Source organism: Manacus candei, unplaced genomic scaffold (genome assembly GCF_025592945.1).
Source record: "Manacus candei isolate 608988 ecotype Guabito, Panama unplaced genomic scaffold, ASM2559294v1 h1tg000026l, whole genome shotgun sequence".
NCBI lineage: Eukaryota > Metazoa > Chordata > Aves > Passeriformes > Pipridae > Manacus > Manacus candei.
In genome coordinates, this window is record NW_026138074.1 from 5266428 (window position 1) to 5284518 (window position 18091).

At 44.0% G+C, this 18091-nt stretch overlaps 1 protein-coding gene across 1 annotated transcript in view; it reads right to left on the reverse strand.

Moving 5' to 3' along the window:
• The window catches only part of STT3B (STT3 oligosaccharyltransferase complex catalytic subunit B), a 52661-nt gene extending 37770 nt beyond the window's left edge, over positions 1-14891 (reverse strand). Inside the window, exon 1 of the mRNA XM_051788975.1 lies at positions 14425-14891. Coding sequence (XP_051644935.1) covers positions 14425-14657 — 233 coding nt within the window. The 5' untranslated portion in view covers positions 14658-14891. The remainder of the gene's footprint in view (positions 1-14424) is intronic.
• Positions 14892-18091: the final 3200 nt, after the last annotated feature.

The window sequence follows — 18091 nt, forward strand, 5'->3', positions numbered from 1 at the left end:
AGAGATGCCGTAAAAGACAACAAAAATGCTTCTATAAATACATCAGCAATAAAGGGAGGGCTAAGGAGAACCTCCAGCCTTTATTGCATCCGGGAGGAAGCACTGACAAAGGATGAGGTGCCTAATGCCTTCTTTGCCTCAGTCCTTAATAGTAACACCAGCTGTTGTTCCAGCCCCCTGAGCCGGAAGACTGAGATGGGGAGCAGAAAGAAGTCACCATAATCCAAGGGGAAATTGTCAGCAACCTACTACACCACTTAGAAACACATACAAGTCTATGAGGCTGCATGGGATCTACCCAGGGGTACTGAGGAAGCTGGCAGAGGTGCTCACCAAGCCGCTTTCAATCATTACCCAGCAGTCCTGGCTAAATAGGGAGATCCCGGTTGACTGGAAGTTAGCAAATGTAATGCCCATCTATGAGAAAGGTCAGAAGGAGGATCCAGGGAACTACAGGCCTGTCAGCTGACCTCAGTGCCAGGGAAGGTTATGGAGCAGATCATCTAGAGCAAAACCATGCAGCAAATACAGGACAATCAGGGGATCAGGCCCAGTCAGGGTGGGCTTATAAAAGGCAGGTCCTACTTGCCCAACCTGATCTTCTTCTGTGACAGGGTGACTTGCTTAGTGGATGAGGGAAAGGCTGTGAATGTTGTCTACCTGGACTCTAATAAAGCCTTTGACACTGTTTCCCACAGCATTCTCCTGGAGAAACTGGTTACTCATGGTCTGGACTCTTTGTTGGGTAAAAAACTAGTTGGATGGCCAAGCCCAGAGAGTGGTGGTGAATGGAGTTACAGCCAGTTGGTAGCCAGCCAAAGTGGTGTTCCTTAGGAATCAGTGTTGGGGCCAGTCCAGTTTAATATCTTTATCGATGATCTGGACGAGGGAATTGAGTGCACCCTCAACCAGTTTGCAGATGACACCAAGTTGGGTGGGAGTGTTGAACTGCTGGAGGGTAGGAAGACTCTAGAGAGGGATGTGGACAGGCTGGATCAATGGGCCAAGGCCAATTGTATGATGTTCAACAAGGTGAAGTGCCAGGTCCTGCACTTGGATCACAGCAGCCCCATGCAGTGCTATAGGCTTGGGGAAGAGTGGCTGGAAAGCTGCCTGGTGGAAAAGGACTTGAGGGTGCTGGTTAACAGCCAGCTGAACATGAGCCAGCAGTGTGCCTAGGTGGTCAAGAAGGTCAATGGCATCCTGGCTTGTATGAGGAATAGTGTGGCCAGCAGGACTAGGGCAGTAATTGTCCCCCTGTATATGGCACTGGTGAGGTCACACCTTGAATCCTGTGTCCAGTTTTGGGCCCTTCACTGCAAGAAAGACATTGAAGTGCTGGAACATGATCAGAGAAGAGCAACAGAGCTGGTGAAGGGTCTGGAGCACAACTCTGATAAGGAGCAGTTGAAGGAGCTGAAGGTTGTTTAGCCTGGAGAAAAGGAAGCTCATGGGGAACCTTAATGCTCTCTATGACTACCTGGCAAAAAAGGTTGTAGTGAGGTGGGGGGTCGGCCTCTTCTCCCAGGTAAGAAGTGATAGGACAAGAGGAAATGGCCTTGAGTTGTGCCAGGGGAGGTTTAGATTAGGTATATGAAAAAATTTCTTCACTGAAAGGGTTATTAAACATTGGAACAGGTTGCTCAGGGAAGTGGTTGACTCACCAACCCTTGAAGTATTTAAAAGAGGTGTAGATGAGGCACTTCAGGATGTGTTTTAGTGCTAGAGTTGGCAGTGTTGGGTTAATGGCTGGACTCAGCAATGGTAGAGGTCTTTTCCAACCTAATGATTCTATGATCTCAACGATTTCAACTGATTTTTCTCTGCAGCAGATTAAGAGTACCCACATGACCTATTAATACAGTCCAACAGAAGGGATGCTGGTCTCCAGCTGAGGGTAGAAACAGTTCCAGTTGTTTGCAAAGTGACTATATATCCACTCACACTGAAGAAAATTGATGTGGGAATAGGATGTCACCAATAAAATAAATAAAGGTCAGGAAAGTAGCTGAAAACAGAAAGTGGCCTTCATTCTTCCCTACAATACACAGTGTGGAGTTTTTTTCTCATGATATTTTGCATTCTTGATCCACTTTCAGTGTCTGACTTATTATCAAATAAGTATGGTAAGCAGAATTTAAAGTCAGCTATCCACAACTTCTATTTTATATCTTTCATACTGTTTTAAGTAACTCTAAATTAAAAAAAACCCAAACAAACAAAGTTTTCACTGAATTTCATTCAACCAGTTAAGAACTGTACCTAATGGCTACCAAAGTTTCTTTAAAGACTATGCACAAGAAACACAAAAAATGCAATAACAAAACATTATTTGCTCTTCAGGTATTCACACCGAAATGATAAAGATTAACCGTACTGTGATGACTACAGTGCTCGGCATTTAAGACAGTATATATAATTAATATTAAACTCCTGCCATGTACAGTATGAAATTAAAGTTACATATTTATTTTCTCATTACATGATGGAATTTCTAGTATTGCTTTGTATTACTATATTGTAGCTATTCACCTATCTCACTGTGCTCCTTTGTCACTTTAGCAAAATTCAATTCAAGCTTAGAAATGACCTTAAAAATGGAACACTCAAGGTGGTGGAACACTCAAGATGAGCTCATCATAATGGCTGGGTTTCGCAAATGAAGATTTAGGAAGGCTCTATCCACATTTGTTACAAGCACACTGGTGGCTAACGAGGTCAATACGAGATAGACACGTCCGGTTGCAAAAGGCACAGCAGAAAGACTCCTTAGGTGGTATATTCTGCAAGGCACGATTCTTTCTGCGTTGTCTTTTCTCCTCAAGAGTGATCCTGCATGTGTTCTCAAAGGAAATAGCAGCATTATAGATGGTGTGTCTCCAGGCCTCCTGATTGGAGGCCAGAGTAGACCAGTTATGGTGATCAATATGGCCAAGGCTGAGATGTTGTTTCAGGGAGTCCTTGTATCTTCTCTTTGGGGCTCCTCTCTTGTGGCAGCCTGTGGCAAGTTCACCATAAAGCAAGATCTTAGGGAGGCGGTGGTCCTTCATCTTTGAGACATGCCCTGCCCAGCGCAGCTGTGTTCTCAGCAACATGGCCTCAATGCTTGTGACTGCTGCTTGTTCTAGAACAGATGTATTGGTCACATAATCTGACCAGTGGATGTTTAGGATTGTACGGAGGCAGCGCTGATGGAAGTGTTCTAGGAGACGCAGGTGGTGGCGGTAGATGACCCATGATTCAGAACCGTATAAGAGAGCAGACAGCACTATGGCTTTGTTACACACAGAATTACAGAATATGCTGAGCTGGAAGTGACCCACAAGGATCATCGAGTCCAACCCTTAGCTCTGCACGGGACCATCCCCAAGAGCTGTGCCTGAGAGTATCATACAAATGCTTCTTGAACTCTGTCAGGCCTGGTGCTGTGACCCCTTCCCTGAGGAGCCTGTTCCAGTGCCCAGACACCCTCTGGGTGAAGCATCTTTTTCTAATATCCAACCTAAACCTCCCGTGACACGACTTCAGACCATTCCCTTGGGTCCTTTGCCTGGTCACCATAGAGAAGAGATCAGTGTCTGCTCCTCCACTTCCCCTAATAAGAAAGTTGTAGACTGCAATGAGTTCTCCTCTCAGTTTCCACACATATGCTTTGAAACTGTCACAGTTGTTGTTATAGAAATATTCACAGACTACACCCATCATTGCCTCTATCACACATCCAGGAACACGCCCTTTCAAAACCAAATCACCTCTTTGACCAGCCTGCTACAGTGATATATACAGTTTGGAAGCTACAGCCCTCCTCTGTCTTCTAATAGCAAAAGGATGAGTTTCATTTCTAATGCCATTTTATTTAATCATAAGTAATGACTTGAGGTACTATGCCTTTCCCTGCTTCCCTATTGCCACATGAAACAGTGTAAGGCAAAATGAATGCCTGGTTGCCCATGAAAATGGGGGAAGAAGGATACTAAAGCAAGAGGTTAGGTTGCACTTCAGGTGGGGTTGGAAGGTGGTGTAATGCACAGGATGTGTGAGAGCTGTCAGGAAGGGCCTAGCAGAAGTTATCGAGGGACAGTTATTAGGTCACACAATCCTAAATCTTTTCTCTCCTTGCTCTCCAGACAGGAATTAAATTGGCCTGCTCCAGGACCTTTCACGCTTCAATCCCCACCAGACTGTATGCCCTCCCAACTCTCTCCACAAATGCGCATTTAAATTAGAAAACTAGAGTTAGCCTTCCTGTTGAGAAAAGGGATTCAGCTCTAGATCCCAAACATCCCATGTAACTATTTAAGTCTTATTTATGGTAAAACTTTTGAACAGTTACAGCACAGTAAAGAGCTTTAGCAGAAACTACTGGTATGTTCACCCCTCAATCACCCATGACCTGCTGGTCAGAGAACTCATGGGTACTTGCGATAGGATCAGGGTACAAGATGTGCCAACACAACAGCTCTCTTCCACTGGAAAAGGGGAGTTTCTCCTCTCCCTGCCTGCAGTTGCAGATCTGACACTTGCGCTTACCAGAATTCTGCAAATTGCCTTAACCTGTTAATGCAGCAGAAAACTATCCCAGGAAACATCCAATAGATGATGGGAAATTCATGAGAACCGTTTCACTTGATTAGATGCAAATATGGCAAATTTATACTGGTGAAGACAAGCTCAGCAGCAGCTTGTTGTACTGTAGATATTCAGAGGTAGTCTTTACTCAAAACAGTCTGAACCCCCATCTTATCAGCCACAGCAGCTTTCTGGAGGTTCTCGAAGGAACCTGTGGAATTATCTTCCATGTGTTTTCCAATGCACAAATGATACCCATGGGTACTCCAGCACAGCACATTAGATAATGAGACAGAGGACAACATTGCTTAACTTCCCAGGTAAAAGTACCATTCAGCTAACATTTAAAGCTGTTCTGCAGCTCGAAGGTAGCCCTGAAAGAAGACAGCAGATGGCACCGTATGGAACATACTCTCACAAAGCAAAACCATGATGAGCATAGCCAAGTATATTGTGTTGAAACTACAGTACATTGGAAGCATAAAGAAAAAAGGACCCTGAAGTTGACTCACAAAAGGAAAAGCTAGAAAATAAAACAGTGATGAAACAATTACAAGCATGACGTATTTCACGCAAAACATGTCATCCAGTCTTCTGCCAAGCAAAAATTGGGCTTTACTGTGGGAGGGTGGGGCGAGCATTGGTGAAGCAGTGGTAGAATACAAAATTAAAGCACTAAAAATTCCTTGGCTCCTAAACATGTTTAGCCATAGGAAAATAATTACATTTGTTATCAGTAGATTACCTGAGATATCACAAATTAAGACACCGTTGCAAATATTTAAGGTAGTCTCTCCAGTGCCATAATCCATTTTCTATTTGGCAAATGAAAGATTAAAACTGTTACAGAGTAAAATGAATTATGAGACACATGCAATAGTTTTTCAAATGTTACTTCAGACATCTGACATTAGATAAATCGTTCTCGTAACCTGAGTACGAATAAAATAGTCAAAACACAGCAGCATTGCACAACTTCTTGGAAAACTCCAACACTGCATTTGCTTTCATGGTTCTCATTCTACAGTAAAGTGAGCCAAAGAGACGCCCATTTACTTACATTGTTAACATAGATACAACGCCAAAGCTCCCATTTTGTTTTGCTGACCTTCTAAATTAGAAGAATTGCAACTTTAAGGCGTTTTATCTATTGCCAGAGAATGAATTAAAGACATTTTAAAGACCTTTAATACTCAAATGATCAACCTCAAATATTTCAGCCATGAAGATGAAGCTGCCTTTTACAAGATAAATATTTCAAACAATATTTATGAAATTCTAAGTTACTTAACTGACTTTCTGAATGCTGCTTGGGATAAGTTTAGAATAAGAAGGAAACACATTCAACATATGCAATAGATTACTAAAAAAAGTTAAAAAAAATGGATAAATATAGAAAAGTATTCCGGACAAGAAGGCTTGATTTGTTGTTTTGCTTCTGCATCAAGAAAATGTATTGCTGTATTTTCAAATCCTCTGTCTATAGCACACACATATTGTATTCCACAAGTATTCCTCCCAATCAGCTGCATCCTCGAAGAGGTAGTTTCCATACCCAGATTTTGTTAACATATCCATCTATTGGGAAACTAGGAATAAAAATTAATAAAGCTATACTTCTTGGATTTAAAGAAGTTGGCTACCATTTATGTATAATAGTCACAAAAGGAGAATGCAGAACTCACAAAAAAATGTAGGCTACCCAGCTACACGTGCTAAAACAGTTTAAAATTACATAATTACATGCTATTTTTCCCTTCTGCAAAATCCATATTAAAACAACAGGACAGACAGTGGCAATGTATACAGTGAGCTGTTATTTTACATAAATGTAAATAATACTGTATTAAACAGTCTAGAAGATAACAGCAATTCCATTAAAAACACCACTGAAAATCAATAATCAAGTCAAACTCACATCCTCCACTGCAATGTAGTTTCCCCAAGGATTTTGCTTGTTTAAGTGAGAGAAGTTTTGAAAAGGTGTTTTGCAATTCTTCAAGGATTATCAGCTGAAGAGAACTTTAACGTGCTCTTTACCTAACAAACTAACATAACCCATATAAATTGACTGCCATAGAAAATTATATGATGAGCATTGTAACACCTGGAAGTAATTAGCATTACAGTCCACATACCCCAGTTATTTATGTTAGATCGGCTCTTAAAAAAGTAGCATATGATACTGGACTTCGGTGTCCTATAGCAGACAGACATTTTAAATACCACTTTCTGCTCTTAGAAGCACTCGTGTAAAAACACTCAGTTATTCTTTGTTTAAAACAGACCATTTCTTTTCCTAAAGCACAGGAATACTGCCACACATAACAGCAAGAACTTCTGAAGTATAGGAAGCATTTAATTCTCTGTATGCCAAAGGAGCTTTTACCCTGGGAAAGCAGCACTAAGTTGCAAAATACAGAAGCTGATCTATTTTGTTTGTATCAATGTCCTTAAATTCATTCCTCGGGCTGCTTCGACTTATGTAAGGTGTGGTGCAGCATTAGGGTCAATGTCACAGTACCTCTCAAGCCCAGACACATTAAAACCACTTCAGTTTGATTCCCAGTAACAGCTTGGATGAAGACCACAAACTGCTCAGCTCTGGGGCCGGAAATGAAGTCTATCTGTTGGACATACTATAAAAAGACTAATAGCAAGACTTGTCCTAAGTTTACTTCGTTCTCCAAGCAAGTAGTAAGACTGATGGCCAGAAAAAGTTCTGCTAAAACAGTTAATAATAATAAAAACATCACCACACATGCTGCTACAGGGTCCAGGCTCCAAAGGCTCCAAAAGCAGCCACTCTAATGGCTTTGCTAAGTAGAAAGAAGCCCTCAGGATCAGCCCTAAATGTCACTACAAATATACCTCAAAGGGCTTGCAAGAGTGGAATTTTCAAAAATTAAGGAGGAAAGTCTACAACACATACACAGACAGACATTAAATGGAAAATAACCTGACTAAATCAGAAGAGATTCTTGTGGAACAGCAAAGACACCTCCCTAACCTCAGTCTAGCCCCAACCCACTCAAAACCTATTAGTTCCTAAAGGATTTTGAATTTTCCTGATAACTGTACTGGGTAAAATTTTTATTCTCCCCTTCCTCCACCAGTTCAACATGAGACAGATTTAAAAACACGAGTATTAGGATTACAGGCTGCCAAAAACAGAGACTACTAGAGAGAGAGTCATGTTAGGAAGCAAAAGGTAACCTTTATAAACCACCCTAACCCTATGCAATCAAATCAAATTTCCGTTTTAAAACCTGAACATACTAAGCGGTTCAAATAATAGGATATCTGCCAAAAAAAGTCCATTCAAGGATTTTCATTGTAGCATTTGCACTAGTTAGTCAAGTGTTTGTGAGTGTTTGCTGAAGACCATTAAAAAAAAAGATGGTTCAGTTGACGCAGCCAACATAAAACATTCGGATATCTTTTCCTTTTCATGTTTCACACTACTATCCATAAATCAATAAAAGGGTCAACACTTTGCAAGCATTCTGTCTCACCTCTTATGTTTTCCAAAAGAAGACTGCACAGAGACTAGGGATAGTCTGTACTCAACCATACTCTGCATGTGTTTTATGAGTACTGCCCCTCCTACCTGTCATGCATAACCCCATTACTGCACCCACATGAAATCTGATGAGGTTTTCACCCCAATTACAAGTTGTGCAAGTGAGGAAAGAAACACTACTTGCTAAATAAAGATGACAGAAGACAATAGTAGAGCAGAGGTTTGATTCCTACATGACTGCTATTTTATGAGGCCACACAGTGAACTGCTTTTCAGCTGCATCAATCTAACTGAACAAATCTAGCCGGAGGTCTCCCCACTCACAAAGCAGTCTCAGCTGTGCCTCCAACTCTGTCCAATGTTCTTTTTCCAGATTATCCTCCTTCCATTAAATTTCTAATATTTACCAATTTCACAAGCAGTAGAGAAGTTCAATACAGTCAACTGCACATCATCTTGACTGTTAATGCTATATTGACCTCGTAGAAAAATTTACTTGGCTACAAAACAGCTCCCTCCAAGTAGCTAAACAATATCTTACAATCTAGAAACCCCAAAAGCTAGACTAACCTGTGCTAACACAGTTTCTCAATCCATGTCATACTGCAATAAGTGATCAAAAGAGATGTCTGATCTGGGTCTTCCTCATTAAAGGGTGGGTGGTGGTGGAGTGGTGAAACCTGGCAGACTATTCTCACATCTCTAACCTTTCCTTCCGTGAACACACAGGCCCTGCTGAATCAGATTTAGAGACTATGCTAGAATAATTTTCCTACTAAAATAAAATGGCAGAAACTAGTTTGAGCTACCTGAAATTCTGCTAAAATTATTAGTATTACTAGAGCATGAAAAACTTCCATCATTCAAATGTTAACAGTAAGAATGTAATCTTTAAAAAAAAATTCCAATAAAATAGTAATAGAGTACTTATTTCATAGAATCAAAAAAGTTATGAATGAAGACAGTATAGCAAGTTTTTAATACTAATCTCATGACATTTGCAACATCTCAAAATCAATTCAAAGTGATTATATTCAAACTGGATTGGAATCAAACACTTTCCTGAGGTCTGGAAATTGTCTAAGATTATAAACAAAAGGAATTGTTTTGGAAAACAATCTTAAAATCTGTGGGAAATATTTCCTAAACAGATCCACATTCATGTACTCCCTCCCCTTCAACAAGACTGGGATGGACTGAAAGCTCCAGCAAGACAGCAGTTTGGAGACAAAAATGGCTGCCACCCCTCAAGAACACATTTTCTGTACAATCTGCTGTCTGTTTACCCAGCAAGAAGAGTCATTAGCACGTAAGCCATGGCCAGATGAATTACCTGGGTGGGCACTGTTAATTGAGATTATCAACACTATCATCCTCTTTACATGATTTTTTCTCCCTCTCCTTATGAATACCAGCTTAACCACCCTCATTCACCTCTTCTTTCATCATTCCTGTTGCTCCAGTGTCTTAACACGCTCTGTTTTTATATGTATACATTTCTTCACTCTATCACTGAATCCCAGGTTACCCTCTAAAGTCAGTCACTATTTACATTCCTTCCCAATGTTCATAGGCTTCCTTAAAAATAAGAGGCTAAACTGTAATATGAAAAACTGGTGGTGAACAGGCTTAGGGAACTAAAATGTTACAGTATTTTGAAGTTTACCTTGTTGAATCAACTTACTATGACTTCGTTATAGTGAGCACAAAGAAAAAAGCAGGACTGCCCAGTGGGTGACAGAGGAGAACTACTACAGAAGGCAACCATCAGATCAGCTAACTACAACATAATCCCGCAACCTTACTCTCTCCCAACTAAAATAGTACATTTACACAACCTCCAGTGATCGATCAATTCCATATACCACTTCTAATGTTCACTTGAGTCACACTTTGTATTTTAATGAAGCTTTCATGTCATATTTATAGGTGTTAAATTATATTTTCATTAATGGAAGAAGTTCATAACAGCTCAAGAATCCATCTGGCAAACATGATTTGAATGCAGCAAAACCTGTCTTTTTGACAGTGCCTCAGATAAAAATCTCAACTTCCTTTAACCTATCTGCCTCTGAAATACAAGCAATGACACTGACCTTATGTTTATTTTCACCAGTTCCTCCCCATTCAGCAAAGCCCACTAACGGTAGATGATGGTATCAGTGATGAGAAAGTGCATTGCTTTCATATGTAAAACCCGTACTTGCCACCAGCACAATTATGACCTCAGTGAGGTACAATAAACAGTGGTCACCCTAATGGCAGGTAAATAGCTGGTGGTTTGAGCGATCAATGCTGCTGGTTTGGAAGAGGCAAAGATGTGTATGAGATTGAGGTAGTGCTGAGAGGAACTGGCAGGGCAGTAGGAGACAACATTCCCGGCAGGAACAAGTAGGCAAATGTACCTGACAAAGGCCGCACTGGTGTGTGCCATCCTGCACATGCAAACTGGTACAGAGATGGTCTCATGCTCAGATATACCAGCTTCTGCATTCCAGCTTAAGAAAGCTTTCACTACGGTATCTGGTATTAATCTGGCTTTTAGCAAGATGTTGAAATTCTCAGGGAAAGGCAGAAGTTAGATCTAACGTCATGGGATATGATTAATGATTCAGATACAGTTCTCACACGTGTGACTTAATTGTAAGAACTGTGCAAACAGAATGAATGCTGCTATTTTGACAGCACTCTCTGAAGACTACTGATGTACCAAAAGTTGTTACAATTTCAGTTAGTAGCAGTACCAGAATGCAACAGTCCCGCTAGATATATATACCTTCTACATATACTACACATATAGATTATTCTATATACATATACATATACAAGCAGCCAAATGAAATAGCATATGGGCATGCTGGAGCTGCACTTTAGAAAAACCAGCAAATGGAAAGTAGCCCCTGTTGGCATTCCATAATTTTGGTTGCCTTGGTTCAGAAGCCATGCTGGCATTTAAGGCAACATCTGACAGGAGGAATGCTCTCACTTGACAACTGAGTTAAAAACGCTGTTGTACTTTCATGAAAAGCTTTCACTGCGCACTCATGTGTACGTAATACAGAAATTAAGTTCTTGGTCCGCCCAGCTGCCAAACCACACAACAGATGAATCAAATTTCAGACACGAAACCTGTCCATTCCAATGTACCATCACTATCCATGTTTCAAGTTCTTGGCCTGTCAATGGCACAGCTTAATGTCAGTGCTGCCCGACTTCTTGTATCAGCTCACCTGACCTAGAAGCTGCCAAAAAGTCCTTGGACCAGCTCAAGTATGGAAAGTAAACAAGACATGAGAAATAAAATGAAATAAAGTGGCATACTACACAAAAGAGTGTGAAAGAGTGTGAAAAAAACCCCCAGTAATCCTGGTGATGATGAAAGGTCACAAGCTCTTAAGTGACAGCACAGTGACCTCAAAACCAGTTTGTTTCTTCCTTGCACAGGAAGAATGTTTTATATTTTAACGAAGATCAAAACCAAACACTGTCCTCTCTCTACTGCCTTGGCCTATAGTACTACATTTGGGTCATTTCTGGAAGAGATGCCAACCTGAGTGAGTCTCAGTGGCTGATTTTATAAAACAAGCAAACCTTCCCTCCATCCCGAATCAAACCTTAATTTTATTGTCAGAAAGGCAGCTTGAAAGGACTGTTACAAAAAAAAAAAAAAAGTTGTATTTGATTCAATTAATATGTAGAAAATCCAATCCTTCCTCCCACCCTAGATATCCTGTTTCATATGTCCATACCAGAAAAGTGATGCTTAAGTAAATGGGAAAGCTTTCTACACCTTAGAGGCAACAATATTTTTCCACTCAAAAGAATAAATGATTTGCCTAATGCTCCTCATTTTATCAGATATACCTCAGCTTCCCCTTTTGTGATCCTTTTGGATCACAAAATGAATACTAGAGAATAGGTGATTGACTTATCAACACATTGCAAGATATCCTATGCAAGCTTGACAGAAAAAGCCAAAGAAATTGAGAAAAACATGGAACTTTTCTACCAGGAAAGACTACAGCCACTGACCTGGAGAAAAAAAAAAAAAAAGAAAAAAGAAAAAAAAGGAAAATCCAGTTTACCTGGAGAAGCTGCTGAAGAAGCGGCTAAAAAATGAAAATAGAGCACTGCTTTTAATCCATTTTCATAAGCTCCTTTCCCACATTACATTCAGACTTGTAAGATCCTTCCAACTATGAAAAACCATTCCTACCTAGCTACTTGACACTATTTAAGAGAGCAACATCATTTTTTACTCTTTCCACCAATAACGCTGCTGCAATAGAGAAAGCCCTTTGTTTTCCCTCAGTTTCTACCATTTTAGGTTTGCTTTCCTACTAATTAACTTAAGTGCATTTGCCTCTACCATTCCTGGCATGCAGCAACACAACACTGGCATGATTCTTGACATTTCAACTGCTTCTCACAGACCTGCATTAAAATCAATGAGTTTTGTCAACTTCATCTATTCTCTAATTAACAAAGGTACATAGAACAGCACGGGCAGCAATGCCTTCTGTTTGTGTACTCAGGAAGATGACTTTGCATCAATTTACACATTGCTTTAAACCAGGAGTTTATCTTTACAGCCGTATCATGACTACGAACTTAACTCCCATAGCACCATTTTAGTGTCCTTCAGGGCTTAATAACTAAAGTTACGCAACTCAACACTGTAAAATTTCCATTTATCCAACAAGGATGAGCCTTGACTATAAAAATCTGATAAAGTTGCACAAAAATGTAGGTTGCATGCTTAAAAGTTTCCTCTGTGATAGAAAGGAAAGCCTTTATGCTTAAATTTAGACAGAAGAGCCTGAGAACCAGTGCACAGGATACAACCTCAGGTTCACAGTCTCATTGTAGATGTGTTTAACTTATGCTCCCCCCATTGTTAACTTTATTAATTGAAAGTTTGCATTGCTTCTATTCATTTGTGTTTGCAGAAAAACACTTAAATCATCGGCAATTACTTGACAGTTTGAAGATATTTTGAGATACTTGGCTTTCACATCACAAAGCTTTATTCCTTCAGACAGCATTTAAAAACAAAGCAATTCCTTGTTCTCTATCGACTATTCTGAGCCATGATTTGTGAATGGATTACATTGGGGGGGGGGGAGAGACGAGGGGGAAAAAGCTAGCTAGAAAAGAGGAAGTTGTGCTTTTGAAACTATGAAAGTGGAGTCCGTGCTTTGCAGAGAAGTACAGCAACAAATTTCAGCAACAATTTCAGATTAATCTTAACACAGAATATTTACCGTGCATTGCAAAACGAAGCATCTCCTTCCTTCGTGCAATTAACACCCAAGACATAAAATTTTAAATTAAAACCTGAGAATTCATTATTCTAAAGTCATTTGGCGCTTATCCTACTTAAAGTTCTAAAAACCCCACGGATTCCCAGGATGAAGTAGCCACTAGTATAAAAATTCATTGTCACGTTTTTGCACTAAAAAAAACCCAAACCTGCCCCACAAGTCTCGTCATCTTTCACTTCGCCTTGCTGCAATAAAAGAGCGCAGCATTTCTTGATCTCATACATAAAATGGTTTCAGTCCCCTCCAACAGGGAAAAAGAACAGACGGCTTCTACAGGAGGGAAAGCAATCTTTGGAAAAATTAAGATGTGTAGGAAAGAGCAAAAGTCCTTGGGCTCAGAAACGCAGCTTCGAAACACCTGGCAGTAAATCAATGTCACCCATTTCGCTCTAATCCCTCAAGTCACTTTTATGAAGATTACTTCCTGCAGTGCATTCCTCACCCTCCTCCCTCCCCGGCCGACAAGGACTGTAGGAAAGATCGCTCCGGGAAGCCGCACAGCACATCTGGGACCGGCGCCGCGACAGCAGGACCGCGACCGGGACGCGGGTCACGTCTGGCACAACTGCTTCGCCACCAACCCCCGATTCCCGCCCGGCTCCCGATTCCCTGACAGCGCCACAACTTTCCCCGCGCCCCTCGGAGAGTCCTGCCGCAACTCCAAGGGATCCGGGGGAACTGCCGCCTCCCCGTTCCCGCGGTCTCCGCCGCCGGGGACACCCAAGCGCCCAGCACCGCTTCCCTCCTCCCGCCCCGCGGCGCCGACCCCTCACACTCCCTCCGACCTGCCACAGCGTGTCCCGTCCGCAGCGCCTTCCTCCCGTCCTCCCTCCCCGGCTCCCAGCGCGGCCGTGGCTCTCGGCTCCCTCCGCAGGGCGCAACTTGGCGGAGCGTGGGGCGGGGGGGCCCACGGCGGGGGGAAGGTGCGGGTGTCCCCCCGCCCCGCTCATGGCGCGCCGCTTTCCCGCCGCCCCGTCCTGCCCGGCGGCGGCGGCGGTGGGGACTCACCAGGGGTCGAACTCGTGGATGATGCTCTCGAAGCGGATGACGGCGAAGAGCCGGGAGCTGAACCCGGCCAGCCAGGCCAGGAAGAGGATGGTGAAGGAGAGCAGCGACTGCCAGCCCGCCGGCTGCGACAGGCCCCCCGACAGGCCGCCGGCGGCCCCGGCGCGGCTGTGGAGCGGCGCCGCGGAGTTGGCGGCGGGTCTGTGCTTGTGGTCGGGGGCCGAGTGCTCCGCCATGTTGTACCCGGGGCTCCCTCGCAGCCTCTCCCTCCGCCCGGCGCGTGCGGGGAGGAGGCGGAGGAGGGGAGGGGAGAGAGGGAGGAAGGGCAGGGGGAGGGAGGCTCGGCGAGAGGCGGAGCCCGCCCGTTCCCTCTCGGCGCTCCTCACGGACTGCCCGCCGCCTCCTGGCGCACCCGGGCTCTGCCTCCTGCCGCCGTCACCGTCCCCATCCCCCGCCGCGGGCGGGAACGCGGCGCGGCGCGGGCGAGCCCGCGGGGCGGGGCCTGGGGGCGAAGGGGCGGGGTGAAGGCGGCGGGCGCGCGCGCGGCTCCCAGGAGCAGAGCGACGGGGCGGGGGGGCTCTGCAGGGGAGGGGCCGCGGACGGGCCCCGAGCGGATCGGGGCCTCCCTTCCTCCCTCCCGAGCGGGAGGTTTGACATTGCCGCCCCACCGGAGCGGGAGGAGTTACAGGGGGAGGGCGGGGCTCCCATGAGAAGGCGAGGGGAAGGGCCAGTCCCCGCCGGTAGCGCCCCTCTAACAGGAACTCCGGGGACGGCCTGTCACGGAGCGACAGGTATTTAAGAGGGGCGGGGCCGGCCCCGAGCAGCCAATCGGAGCGGCGCGGCAGCACGCGCGGGGGGACGTTGTGCCCGTTGCTAGACGTTGGCGGGAGTGACTGACAGCTGTTTACGCCAATCGGAGCGCGACATGCGAGTCACGTGGGCGCCCCCAGACGCCCCCCCGGCGCCGTGCCAGGGCGCTGCGGTGCTGGTGGGCCGGCGGGGCGGTGCCGTTCCCGTTCCCGGCATGTTCCGCGCCGCCCCAGAGCACGTCGGGAGCTGGAGTCCGCGGGGCGGGGGCGTGGCGAGCCCCCGGGCGCGCGGGCGCTAGCTCCGCTTCTCGGGAATGTTTAGTTGTCTCGGTGGAAACAGCATTGGCCGCGCCAAGGAACGTGGGAGAGCTTCTGCCTCGGGCAGTTGGGCGGAGTACCTAGGGGCACGGTCAGGGAGAGTCCTGGGTGCGCCACTGGCCTCTGCTGGGAGCGCTTTCGCAGAGTCAATCAGCGAATCAATTAGGTTGGAAAAGACCTCTGAGATCATCGAGTCCAACCTATGACCCAGCACCGCGTTGTCAACTAAACCATGGCGCTGAGTGCCGCGTCCAGTCTTTAACAACTGCAGGGACAGTGACTCCGCTGCCTTGGTCAGGCACGGAGACCAGCACACGGAAACCTTGGCTTTTGTGCAGGGGGGCATTTTTTTTTTTTCCATTTACTTCTCTTTTAGGAGTTTTCACATTGAGATGCTATTTGGAAGCCTTGTAGCTTCCTTAAATATTTTGTGAAACCTGTGGAAGAAGAAAGTGGAGAAAACTGAAGGCTACAGAGGTTGCACAGTCAATGCTGTTTGAGTGGTCAGGCTGACCTCTGTTCTACCCTGAGATGGCAGGGGACAGCCTGCTTTTAGAAAAAGTATGATACCAAGCACAGGCAGAATAAAAAAAAGGTGCATGGCTGTTGGTGCTGTTTACACCTACAGCTCATTTTGTGGCTTTTATGTAGGGCTGCATTTTTGAAATTCAATAGCTTGGGTTTTGTTGTCTGAGGTCTGGGCATTCCCTTGGGTACACAACTGTGGCTCTTCGGAGGTCCTGAAGACATGCAGTTCAATTTCTCTTGTATGGACTGGGACTACACTGGGCCTTAGTTGGCTAATATATTTCTAGTTAGTCCTTGCTGTTGTCCCTGGTTTTATTTTGTTTGCCAGAGGAAGAAAACAGTATGTTTCTTTGTAGGCAAAGTGGAAAACCTTTCTGTTAGAGAACTGTAGAATGGTTTGTGTTGGAAGGTACCTTAAAGATGTAATTCCAACCCTCCTGCCATGGGCAGGGATCCTTCCACCAGACCAGGTTGCTCCAAGCCCCATCCAACCTGACCTTGAATGCTTTCAGGGGTGGGGCATCCACAACTTCCCTGAGCAACCTGTTCCAGCCTCACCACCCTCACAGCAGAGAATATCCTCCTAACAGCCAACGTAACCCTACCTTCTGTTAGTTTGAAGTTGTTACTCCTTGTCCTGTCACTCACACCCATGTAAAAAGTCCCTCTCCAGCTTTTCTGTAGGCCTCCTTTAGGTACAGGAAGGTGCTATAAGGTCTCCCTGGAACCTTTTCTTCTCCGGGCTGAACAACCCTGACTCTCAGCCTGTCTCCATAGGAGAGATACTCCAGCCCTCCAATCATTTTCATGGCCCTCCTCTGGACTCTCTCCAACACATCAATGTCCTTCCTGTGCTGGGGACCCCAGAGCTGGATGCAGCACTCCATTAAAGTTATTGCTTTAGTGGAAAGCTTTAACAATCTGTAGGGAATGCAACTATTTTTCCTCAATCCCTGCAGTAGTCAACAGCTGTGACTTGGTCACTGTATTTGAAAGCAGAGCTACTGTATTGTAGGGTGTGTGTATGTGTTTTAATGTGAACACTTTGATGCACTGTTGCTCCTAAAGGACTCCGTTTCACATACTCTTTTAGCATAAGGCTTAGGAAATCTTGCAGCAGATTTTGAGATTCAGTTTTGCTGAATCTGGCTCTTAAAAGGCTAAATTTTTATTTGGTGGGTGTTTGTTTGTGTTGGTTGTGATTTGTTTGTTTGTTGTTGTTGCTTTTAATACCATGTTCTTTCTTATTCTTTTTTAAGTAGGCCAGTAATATATTTGAGATAGACCAAGTTAGACATTTGCCCCTTTTCTAGTATTGTCAGTGAAGCTTTTTTTAATGAGCTGACCAACTGACATTTCAAGTGAAGGATTTTTTTTTAATTGGCTCATGAACACAGAGCAAACGTGACCAGAAATTTGCAGCTATCAAGTGTTTTCTAAGAGGTACTGGCTGATTTTACAGCAGGGTCAGTCTTGGTCTACTTTTCTGAGTTTCCATTCTCCCACTTGGGATCTTGTTTTTGGTAACAGCGTTCAAGCTTAATGATGCAGCACAGGAGCTGCTTTAAATGGCAGTGTGGTACATAGAATACCTTGTGTTTTCCTCCCTCCCCAACCATTTTTCTACATGTTAAGGAACCAAAAAGGACTGATGATTCATATTAGCTGGGAAAAAAATGTGTATATCAGAGCTTCTTTTTATGTAAAATTTACTACCAATGTTAACTTTCCTTGATTGGAAATCTGATTTATTTAAAAATTATTGCATGTCGTGGTGTGGATGAGGTTATATGGTGTTTACTTTAAATTTCTGTGCTATAACTTTTACTTGCAACAGGGAGGTTATATCATTCTGACTATACTGTCAGAGTTAGATCAGACAATTTTTTGAGCATAGACAAGCCTAGACAATGTGATTTATTTGAACACTGACTAATGGTAAAGTGTTTCTTTGTCATTGGTAACAAATGATATTGTTGCCTATTCATTTTCAAACCATTCAAAAGTCTGTCCTG